Raw genomic sequence first — 12,172 nt, 5'->3', positions numbered from 1 at the left:
AAGTAAGAGGAACATACCCAAATTTTAACATATGTGATGATAGGATGCTGATATTGAAAGGCAAACACTTATGCAAGATAACGCTATAAATAAGGCATAAAACATACAAATTTTTATTATTGGTATTGAGGAACTAATCAAAACAATAAAACATTTCATTATTGGTATTGATGGAACTAATCACAACAATAAAACAGCAAATCGCATCATCTATATAAAAAGAGAAACTTTAAGCATGAAAATTGAATTAGTTGGTTGACAGAGAAACCATCTTTCTTTGGCCAAATAAAATGAACACCTTAAAAACAATGAAAGAAGAAAAAGAAAAAATACCACAACATTTCATTTGATTTTTAATAATAGTTAAAACAAACAAACAGCATTACCCTGCACAAAACTTTTCTTACATTCCTATATTACGTTTCTTGAGCTTATGGATTAACTAAAATATGATCTTATTTTTTTCTGTTTTTTTTTTTTTCAATCATCAATTGCATTGCAGCAGTAATAAATGGCACGCCGACTAAGAATCTAGATACATATTCAAAACGATGCCATAAATGTTTGGTACAGGGTACTCTTCTTCTTTTTGTTGATTCACACGAGTTCACAAAGCTGCAACAATGATGACACAATTGCAACATCACTTTAGTAAAACATTTTCTAAAAAGTGATTCGCAAAAGAGATAGTAGTATGACTATTAAAGCAAACATAAACAAACAAAATCACTTGTAATTAAAGTGCGAAGAACAAAAACTTGATCTAAATGAGTAACAATATAATATATGCATGTATGTTTACATAGATATATAAATGTAGATGCATGTCTGTTGTTGCAGCCTCTTGTATCTTGCATTCTCTTCTAGCAGGTAATCCACTTTAACCAACATACCACGATATGAAATCCACACAGAAATTTCAAGAACTAAATTATCATAAATTCATCATGATGTTACTCAAATAACTAAAAGGAGGAGAATTATCATCATACTGCAAAAGGAGGGAGACTCCACATACAAAAGAACTAAGAAAAGTGAAAATTAGAAAAATATCTTAAGTTAAAAAAACAAATAAATAAATTAAATAAATTTCTGATTTGACATATAAAGCTAAAACATTGAAAAGAAATTATTAATCAAAATAAGGAAAGAATTAAAAAAAAAGTGAAATTAATCCATAGCAAGATTTTAAACTCCCGGCAGACCACCAAATACTTTGATCATTTTGAAATATTTAAATTCAAACTTACCTGAGGAAAGAATGCTGTCTCGAGAGCCCAAGTGTAACGGGTATAGTGCCTTGCATGTCTCCCACTTGAAACCCCCATGTCTCCTTCACTATCTGAAGTTCTGAACACACTGACAAAAGAAACAAAATTACAAACAGTTGGTGAGCAAAATGCAAAAAGGAAAAAGCTGCCAACTTTGAGGGTATCCGACATCATAAAAATAAGAATTGAAACCAAATTTATAAAAATTAGAGAGAAATGAAAGATGGGTATTGATAAAATGTGAGTGTACCAATTGCTTGAGTTGGAGAGCAGCATGAACAACGCCCTTACCTCATCATCATTATGAACCTGAAACATCCTTGGAATTATTATTTTCAAAACTTCGGCAAACAAAAATACAAAATTAAGTTAGGACAAAGTTCCTCAGAAGGGTATTTAACCAATTCTCTTTATGCAAATATTTCATATACTTTTGGAGGAATTTTCACTTATAACAGAAAGCACAGTCCCTTTCTTCTTCCCCCCTCTCATCATTAACTTACTCGGAATTTTTCCTTGTCAGCCCTCAACTCCTATTTTCCCATTTCGTAAAATAAGCTGAAAGATTTGTAAAGAGTCCCCTTCAACAATGAAAGTGAATTTGTCCTGGTGATTGTGCATTTGTGATAAAGCTAAAACATTGAAAAGAAATTATTAATCAAAATAAGGAAAGAATTAAAAAAAAGTGAAATTAATCCATAGCAAGATTTTAAACTCCCGGCAGACCACCAAATACTTTGATCATTTTGAAATATTTAAATTCAAACTTACCTGAGGAAAGAATGCTGTCTCGAGAACCCAAGTGTAACGGGTATAGTGCCTTGCATGTCTCCCACTTGAAACCCCCATGTCTCCTTCACTATCTGAAGTTCTGAACACACTGACAAAAGAAACAAAATTACAAACAGTTGGTGAGCAAAATGCAAAAAGGAAAAAGCTGCCAACTTTGAGGGTATCCGACATCATAAAAATAAGAATTGAAACCAAATTTATAAAAATTAGAGAGAAATGAAAGATGGGTATTGATAAAATGTGAGTGTACCAATTGCTTGAGTTGGAGAGCAGCATGAACAACGCCCTTACCTCATCATCATTATGAACCTGAAACATCCTTGGAATTATTATTTTCAAAACTTCGGCAAACAAAAATACAAAATTAAGTTAGGACAAAGTTCCTCAGAAGGGTATTTAACCAATTCTCTTTATGCAAATATTTCATATACTCTTGGAGGAATTTTCACTTATAACAGAAAGCACAGTCCCTTTCTTCTTCCCCCCTCTCATCATTAACTTACTCGGAATTTTTCCTTGTCAGCCCTTAACTCCTATTTTCCCATTTCGTAAAATAAGCTGAAAGATTTGTAAGGAGTCCCCTTCAACAATGAAAGTGAATTTGTCCTGGTGATTGTGCATTTGTGATAATGGAATGTATCACAAAGCAATACAAAACGTAAAATTCAAGTATGAGAAGTAGTAATCGTCTCAACGAAACCAATTAGAAATTGAACTTAAGTTTAAAACATATTCTTAGCAAAATTTAATTGGGGTTTATCAAATCACTAAAAGGGAAGATAAGGAAAATAATGAGAACATACAAAAAAAAAGAGAGGGGCAGAAAGACTAATAAAAGAATCACAGAAACAGAAAAGCAACGAATCAACAGTGTTAAAAAGTGATTCGCAAAAGAGATAGTAAGATGACTATTAAAGCAAATATAAACAAACAAAATCACTTGTAATTAAAGTGCGAAGAACAAAAACTTGATCTAAATGAGTAACAATATAATATATGCATGTATGTTTACATAGATATATAAATATAGATGCATGTCTGTTGTTGCAGCCTCTTGTATCTTGCATTCTCTTCTAGCAGGTAATCCACTTTAACCAACATACCCCAATATGAAATCCACACAGAAATTTCAAGGACTAAATTATCATAAATTCATCATAATGTTACTCAAATAACTAAAAGGGGGAGAATTATCATCATACTGCAAAAGGAGGGAGACTCCACATACAAAAGAACTAAGTGAAAATTAGAAAAATATCTTAAGGTAAAAAAAAACAAATAAATAAATTAAATAAATTTCTGATTTGACATATAAAGCTAAAACATTGAAAAGAAATTATTAATCAAAATAAGGAAAGAATTAAAAAAAAAAGTGAAATTAATCCATAGCAAGATTTTAAACTCACGGCAGACCACCAAATACTTTGATCATTTACAAATATTTAAATTCAAACTTACCTGAGGAAAGAATGCTGTCTTGAGAGCCCAAGTGTAACGGGTATAGTGCCTTGCATGTCTCCCACTTGAAACCCCCATGTCTCCTTCACTATCTGAAGTTCTGAACACACTGACAAAAGAAACATAATTACAAACAGTTGGTGAGCAAAATGCAAAAAGGAAAAAGCTGCCAACTTTGAGGGTATCCGACATCATAAAAATAAGAATTGAAACCAAATTTATAAAAATTAGAGAGAAATGAAAGATGGGTATTGATAAAATGTGAGTGTACCAATTGCTTGGGTTGGAGAGCAGCATGAACAATGCCCTTACCTCATCATCATTATGAACCTGAAACATCCTTGAAATTATTATTTTCAAAACTTTGGCAAACAAAAATACAAAATTAAGTTAGGACAAAGTTCCTCAGAAGGGTATTTAACCAATTCTCTTTATGCAAATATTTCATATACTCTTGGAGGAATTTTCACTTATAACATAAAGCACAGCCCCTTTCTTCTTCCCCCTCTCATCATTAACTTACTCGGAATTTTTCCTTGTCATCCCTCAACTCCTATTCTCCCATTTCGTAAAATAAGCTGAAAGATTTGTAAAAAGAGTCCCCTTCACAATGAAAGTGAATTTGTCCTGGTGATTGTGCATTTGTAATAATGGAATGTATCACAAAGCAATACAAAACGTATTAAATTCAAGTATGAGTAGTAGTAATCATCTCAACGAAACCAATTAGAAATTGAACTTAAGTTTAAAACATATTCTTAACAAAATTTAATTGGGGTTTATCAAAACACTAAAAGGGAAGATAAGGAAAATAATGAGAACATAAAAAAAAAAAAGAGAGAGGCAGAAAGACTAATAAAAGAATCACAGAAACAGGAAAACAGCGAATCAACACTGTGTTTCAAATTCCATAGGAGCTAGTCATTTTAAATGATTTTGTGTTTGAATAGAGCTAGTCCTTTTAAATGATTTTGCTCCATTTCATTGTTTGAATTTGAACAACACCATTTCACTCAAGTTAAATAATTTCATTTATTTCCTTATCCGTTAAAGCAAACAAATCCTAGTCTAATATTACATTCTGAACAATTTAATTCATCTTATAAAACCTGCAAATAATAATAATAATAAATAAATAAATAATTTTTTTTCTAAAACCAATATTTTACATAGTGCCTTCTATATTCCCCCCCCCCCCCTTTAATTTTTCTTACAAAAGCAGAAGAGTGTAACAAAGCTCTTAGTTACTACTTACCAATATTGGAAAGTATGCTCAAAATGACTCAGCTCGCACTGCTTCGGAAAGGTAAACCTGACTTGAACCAAAGAAATGCACAACACAGTTTCACATTTCAACACAAAATTCACATTACAATCCACTAAAACCGTGGAAAAAACTAAAAAACAAAAGGGGTAAAAGGAGAAAGTGATGAATGTGTCGTATAGAAGAAGACTCACCATCATTTCCTGTTAGCAGGAGACTAACGTCGATCTCAGATCTGTTCCTGACTTTTTCCACCGTCCACATCGGTTGGCTTTTCAGTATGACCCTCGTCGCTGTAAATCCCTCTTAGTCGGTGGTTGCAACCTCTTCTGGGATAGTATCTTGCTCCGGAATCACTCTGACCTACAAATTGGGAAGAGTCTAATGATAATTTCCATCTCTAATCAAATGAGATCAAAGAAGAGAGAAAGGGGAACCAAAAACAAAAAGAGATGAGTGAAAAAGGGCAAGGGTTTCAGGGGAAGAGAGAGTGATTATGAGAGTGATGGTGAGGAAAGTTAAAAAAGAGAAAGATTCAAAAGGATTGAAATTCGAAATATTTTTAAAGATCCGCGCTCAAAATTGCTGAAACTTCTTCCCTTCATCCTATTAACCAAAAATTAGAACAATTACCTACAAGATAATTACTCGGCAATCCCATGTTTATACCACGAAACCAATCACAAAGCAGCATTTGAACTCGAAAGAGTGATTTGGGGATTGCTGAAGCCACCTCTGCCTTCGATCCAGTAGACAAAAAGGGACCTTGCAACAGTTCAAAACATTGCAGGAGAGAATTCCAGAAATAAGTAGTTCCCTCACCTTTTCAGCTTCAAATGGGTTAAAAGAAAGATACAAAAAGGACAGAGGTTGTAAATAACAATGTATATGTAGGACAGAATTGTAATAACATAAGAAACACGTGTCTCACCAACGAAGCTTGTGGATGTAGTTTTACTATTTTGCTAGCCATCTTTATAATTATAAATTGATAAAGTGTGGTGAACAACAAAGCAGACACACATACCAAGAAAGGAATGTTAGTTATAGATGTCACACAAGTAAACGAATTAAACCCACCCAAATTCAATGGACTAAATCTAGTTACGATATCAACCAAAACAAAAATGGATTCCATAACATCACAACTCCATTTCGTTGGGTTCCTTTTAGAGGCACAAGGTCACATGATCCGAGTGATGGACATTGCAAAAAATACTGCTTCAGCAGAATGTTGTTGTCATGGTAATCACAACCCCACAAAATGCACCAAGAATCACATAAACCCCAAACCTTTGCTCGTTACAATGATTCTGGTTATCAGATTCAATTAATTCAGCATCAATTTCCACATCAAGAGGCTGGTTTGCTAGAAGGGTGTGAGAATTTTTATATGTTACCTTCACTTGGCAATGCCGTTAATTTGTTGAACGCAACAAGCATTTTTGTGGGAACCGGTGGAGAAGGTTTTCGAAGAGTTGGTGCCGCTGCCGAGCTACATAGTTTCTGATACATGTTTGCCACATACAATCCACATTGCCAACAAAATCAGCATTCCTGGGATTTCTTTTGCCGAAGTAAGTTGTTTCTGTCTCTTGTGTACTCAGTTTGCGCACCAATGATGTGAGGGAAAGCATAAAGGATGAATCAGAGTACTTTGTTATGCCTGGTACATCAGACAAAATTGAAGTAACCAAACCACTGGCATTATCACCAAACAATGAGAAATGGAACAAGTTTAATGAAGAAAAAAAAAACTAACTACTCAATTGTGGACTCACCAGGTAAAGTCTCCATCACTGCCTCCTCAACAAAAATGTTGTGGTCGAAAGAACTATATGCCGCCACTTTTCCAATCCCTAGGTATCTGCAAGTTTATCTTTTAACAGTAAGAATGCTTTTTTGTATGTTGAAAATAATCTAATTAAAATGCCTATGTAGGTTACTTCAGAAACCAACTTAGAAATCAAAACATTTTCCAACTTAGAACTAACTACGCAATTGAAAAAGCTAGTCCAATACCTAAGGCCCAAAGAAAAAGCATTTTCAAACCATGTAGGTCACTTCAGAAATCAACTTGGAAATTAAAACAACTGACCTTATTGCTTGCCATGCATCTAATGATCATTTCCAGAAAAATTTGTGCCTCATCGTTTTTCTTTTCTGTAGAAGTGACAGCACTAGAGGTTTTAATTGTCTTCCCATTGTAAAATCAAGGGCTTCCCTATTCTGATGATCCACTTTTACAAAGATGATCGATTATGTTTTTGACATCTGCATGATTTTCTCTGATGAAAAAATGATTGAAAAATCTTCTGTGCATTCTTTTACTCTTCCAGAGTTCTATAAACCATGTACAAGTATTTTGTATGTGTACAAATTAGGACAAATATCATCATCAATAATTTGGTTTAATAGTATAACTACCTTGCCAAGTTGCTGTCTGTCGCATAACGCGTGTAACAATATATTGTAAGTTTCAATATTTGGATCCAAATTCTTGAACATATCTTGTAAAAGATTCATGGCTCCATCTAATCTTTTATTCTTGCAATAACCACTAATCAAGATATTGTAACTCCAAACATTTGGAACAAAACGTCTTTCAAAGATGAGACTTTTAAATAATCTAATTGCCTCATCAAGATGCTGGTTTTTGCACACGAAATCTAAAATGATATTATAAGTGGTTACATTAGGGAATGGTTGACCACAATAATGCATTTCATTAACAATCTCCCTTGCAGACGAGATTCTACCAGCTTTGCACAAGCCATCAACTAGAGTATTGTAAGTTACAATGTTTGGAACTATGTTCTTACGAAACATATCTTTCATCAAATTTCTGGCCTCATCCACTCTGTTAATCTTGCAATAACCTTTAATCAAGATGTTATAACTCCAAACATCAGGCACAACACCCCTTTCAATTACCATATCAAATAAGTTTCTTGCCTCATCAACTTTATTGTTCAAACAATATCCATTCATCAAAATTGTGTAAGTAATAATGTTTGGTTGTTGGCCCCTAAGAATCATCACATCGCACAAATCGTGGGCTTGTAATAGCATCTCTTCTTTGCATAATGCATCAATTATTATGTTAAAGGTATACACATCTAGGCTGATGTCTTTAACAAAAATCACATTCAGCAATAATCCAGCTTCTTTCCATTGGCCCGCATGACAAAAACCATATATTAATGAAGTGTAAGTAACAATATCAGGGGAAATTCCTCGACCAAGCATATTAAAATATAAATCCAGTGCATCATTCAAAAGTCCATCTTTGCACAAACCATCAACAACAATATTGTACATTACAAGATTCGGCTTAACAAACTGACCCTCCATTTTCCAAAGCCTTTGAAGAGCAACTCTTGTTTCTCCAGACTTGCACAATCCATTGATTAAGGTTCCGTACATAACTTCATCAAACCAAAATCCTTTTGCAACTATTTTACCATAAATGTAGAGTGCATCCAAAATCTTACCATTAAGACACAACCCCTTCATTAGTGTAGTAAAAGTTACAGCACTTGGCTTAAAACCCCACTTAACAAACTTGCTCATTACCGAGAGTGCAAAACCCATCTGACCTGCATGGCCATAACAATTGATCATGATGTTCAAAGTAACACTAAATGGTAGGATGCCCTTTGACTCCATATGGGTATAAAGATGAATAGCCGTGGCATAATACTTCATCTTTACAATCGTTCCCAAGATTTTGGTCAATTCCACAATCGATGGCTGCGGATGCATATCAACCTTGCAATTAAATAAAGCTACAGCATCTTCAACATTATCAAATTTGTAAGCGTCTCGTGATGGAAGCGGCTGTGAATGAAGAAGACATAGCCTTGTACGGTGGGCATATGGCATAAAAGCAAGTAAGTTCGATGATGGCAGAAGAAAGCGATGGAGTTTAAGGATTGCATACCTCGTTGCATACAACATATCCTCTTAACATAAAAACTGATGATACTTCACAAAACACAATTCTCCACTCTATGATTATCAGTATTGCCTGAAACCGTTTAGCTACCTTAAGAATGAAGAAGACGACTTTAGATATTTAATACAATACAACTTTCATATTTGTATTAAGAATGTTTTAGCGCAACAACTACAATTCATTGATCTCAATAGAAATTAAAAGCTAAGTAGTTGCCACAAACAAGTAAATAAATATCAAAGAAAACTCAAAATTAGCACCTTAAAGCGAGAACAGCAGAAGCAGAGGCAAAGTGGCGGACGCAGCAATGGTGAAATCGAAAGCGGAAGCAGAAGCAGAACACGGAAAAGAGAGAACTGAGAAGAGTTGCAAAATCGAACTGGAGAGGCATGTTATTGTTAGGGTTCTGTTTCACAATTGGTTTTTTTTTCATTTTAAATATTTTATAATCATGCTAGTCACTCAAATTAATTACTAATATAAAATATATACTAAAATATAAAATATATATTAAAAATAAGTTAAATCACTTATATTTTTATAAAAAATTGTATGATAACTGATTTTAGTATATAAATAATATTTTAGTATAATATATTTTTCTAAATATTACATGACATTTTCAAATCTCTTCTATTTCAAAATTTTTAATAATTCAACCCAATGTTCTGAAAACCGGTTCAAACCGGGAACTATTAGCAAACACGGTTCGGACCAAGGTTAGAAAAACCGGACCGATCATCAAACCGCTCTAGCTACTAGTTTACTGGTTCTTTGATCCAACCGGTTCAACTGGAAAAACCGTTTCAGAATAAAATAATAAATAAATTATAAATAAACATCATAAATTATCCCTAAATTAATTCAAAACAGCAGCATAACAAATAATCACGCCTAAATTAATTCAAAACAGCAGCTTAACAAATCACTAATCACAAATCACTTATCACAAATTCAAAATTCAAAACACTCGGTGCCATAAGTCCATAACAAAACAGCAGCATAAGTGCATAACAACAACAGCAGCTTAACAAGTCACTAATCAATAATCACAAATTCCAAACTCAAATCAATAGCATTACAAAAGACTCAAGCAATCACAAATCAAAAATTCAACCTCAAATCCTTGAAACAGAGTAACACAGGCTCAACTTTTCACTAACCTCAAATAAGTAAATTAGTAATCACAAATTCCAAACTCAAATCAGTAGCATTACAAAAGACCCAAGAAATCACAAATCACAAATTCAACCTCAAATCCCTGAAACAGAGTAACACAGACTCAACTTTCCACTAACCTCAAATCAGTAACCAATAATCATCAACAAGACCATATCTGAATTCCGCCTACAGCATTCCGCAGTAAACAAACCAAAACATTAACCAATAATCACAAAACACTAAACCTTCACCCAGCAATTACAAACAAACAAAGCCAGCAATTACAAACATTAGCAAATTATAAAACATTCCAAAACACTAAACCTTCACCCAGCAAAACCAGCAATTACAAAACAAAGCCATCGGTAAATTTGAACAAAAAAATTAAGAGCCATCAGCAACTAGTAATTACAAAACAGAGCCATCAGTAAATTTGGACAAAAATTTCAGACTAAATCAGTAAATTTGAAACAAAAGAGTTGGAAGAAGATGCTAAAAAAATAAGTCAGCATCATCAGGAGGTGCAGTTACTACAGGAGGAGATTAAAGAACACTTTGAGGCTGGCTCTCATACAACTCTCACTGTGACAGAAATGGCAGAGAAGATTGAGGAGCTGGTCAACAAAGTGGTCAGCTTAGAATCCGCTGTTTCCTCACAGTCAGCTCTTGTAGCGAGATGGAAAGCACAAACTGATGAACTTAATGCTCTTTTTAAAGTTCTTGAATGTGATAACAGTAAAACAAGTTAATGCTTTTATTAAAGTTTTTGACAAAAATTTCAGACTAAATCCAGCAATTACAAAACAGTAAAACACTAAATCAGACTAACAGAGCCAGCCATCCGTAAATTTGAAAAAAAAAAAATTTACAGTCATCAGCAACCAGCAAATACAAGACAGATCCATCAGCAACAAGCAATTACAGAAGATTACAAGAAAAATGGAACCACCACGATTGAACAACAATTTCAGAACTTCAAAAGAAGAAGCGGAGGCTACTAACCTTCGACGGACGGCAACCGGCGAGACGAGGCGATAGGCGAGACGACGGCAAGTGGCGACCCGACGGCAAGTGGCGACCCGACGGCGAGCTACTCCAAGCCACGAACAGAGAAGCCAACGAAGATGAAGACAGACGTGCTGAGCTATCTGGGTTCTGCAAAACGGGGAAGAGGAAGAAGCGACGGCGCTGAGGAGCTTGGGACGGCGGCGGAAATGAGCGGCTAGGGTTTTGCACTTTCAATTTGCTTCATGTAGGTTTTGCACTTTCAATTTGCTTCAGGTCTCGCTCTCAGGGAGTGCACGTTGGGGGAAAAGCGGGGTCTGTAATCTGTATTTCAATTTTTTTTTTTTTTTCAAATAAACAAAACAATGTTGTTTTATCCGAACCGGCCTGTTACCGGTTCGGTTCAACCGGCTGGTTCTGGGCCAATTCAGTAATTTTCAAGCAATTCTCTCTCTAGTGGTTATAGACAGTGGACCGGATTGTTTTTATCATCGGTTTCTGATTAAACCGATTTTCTTCCCAGAACCTTGATTGAATTATTAAAAATTTTGAAATAGAAGAGATTTGAAAATGTCATGTAATATTTAGAAAAATATATTATACTAAAATATTATTTATATACTAAAATCAGTTATCATATAATTTTATATAAAAGTATAAGTGATTTAACTTATCTTTTATATATTTTTTATATTTTAGTATATATTTTATATTAATAATTAATTTGAGTAACTAGCATGATTATAAAATATTTAAAATGAAAAAAAAAAACAATTGTAAAACAAAATCCTAACAATAACATGCCTCTCCAATTCGATTCTGCAACTCTTCTCAGTTTTCTATTTTCCGTGTTCTACTTCCGCTTCCGCTTTCAGTTTCACCATTGTTGCGTTCGCCACTTTGTCTCTACTTCTGCTGTTCTCACTTTAAGGTGCTAATTTTGCGTATTCTTTTATTTTTATTTATTTGTTTGTGGCAACTACTTAGCTTTTAATTTCTATTCAGATCAATGAATTATAGTTGTTGCTAAGGGTGTTCATGGTTCAGTTTTTTCATAAACTGAACTAAAACTGTACTAAATCATTTTAAATGGTTTAGAAACTGAACCAAACTACTTTGTCATATAAGAAACTGGTTTTAAACCAGTTTACAATACAGTACACCAGTTTAAACCAGTTCATAAAAATAAAATCAGTTTTAATTGAAAAAACCAGTATAAACTGGTTTATAGGCTAAAACTAATTTTAATTTTTAACATATAAA

At 33.7% G+C, this 12,172-nt stretch overlaps 1 protein-coding gene across 24 annotated transcripts; it reads right to left on the bottom strand.

Annotated features, from left to right (window-relative positions):
- Positions 1 to 318: 318 nt before the first annotated feature.
- On the bottom strand, positions 319 to 11,242 carry LOC112769134 (uncharacterized). Of its 24 annotated transcripts, XM_072226334.1 has the most exons (17): positions 10,907 to 11,242; positions 9,004 to 9,122; positions 7,213 to 8,833; positions 6,884 to 7,059; positions 6,567 to 6,652; positions 6,186 to 6,451; positions 5,423 to 5,550; positions 4,980 to 5,148; positions 4,777 to 4,837; positions 3,834 to 3,851; positions 3,522 to 3,630; positions 2,314 to 2,372; positions 2,043 to 2,151; positions 1,775 to 1,903; positions 1,522 to 1,580; positions 1,251 to 1,359; positions 319 to 615 (listed from the first exon to the last, which is right to left on the bottom strand). In XM_072226334.1, exons 8-14 carry the CDS (start codon positions 5,047 to 5,049, stop codon positions 1,805 to 1,807), a joined length of 525 nt encoding a protein of 174 aa, XP_072082435.1. In that variant the 5' UTR covers positions 5,050 to 5,148; positions 5,423 to 5,550; positions 6,186 to 6,451; positions 6,567 to 6,652; positions 6,884 to 7,059; positions 7,213 to 8,833; positions 9,004 to 9,122; positions 10,907 to 11,242; the 3' UTR covers positions 319 to 615; positions 1,251 to 1,359; positions 1,522 to 1,580; positions 1,775 to 1,804. The 24 variants fall into 24 exon arrangements, with proteins under 24 accessions (XP_072082435.1, XP_072082431.1, XP_072082432.1 ...); XM_072226330.1 differs by having other exon boundaries at positions 5,419 to 5,615; positions 6,884 to 8,833; XM_072226331.1 differs by having other exon boundaries at positions 5,419 to 5,550; positions 6,884 to 8,833.
- Between the last annotated feature and the right edge of the window lie 930 nt (positions 11,243 to 12,172).

This window comes from Arachis hypogaea, chromosome 18, assembly GCF_003086295.3.
Source record: "Arachis hypogaea cultivar Tifrunner chromosome 18, arahy.Tifrunner.gnm2.J5K5, whole genome shotgun sequence".
NCBI lineage: Eukaryota > Viridiplantae > Streptophyta > Magnoliopsida > Fabales > Fabaceae > Arachis > Arachis hypogaea.
This window is presented reverse-complemented; position numbering and strand designations above follow the sequence as displayed.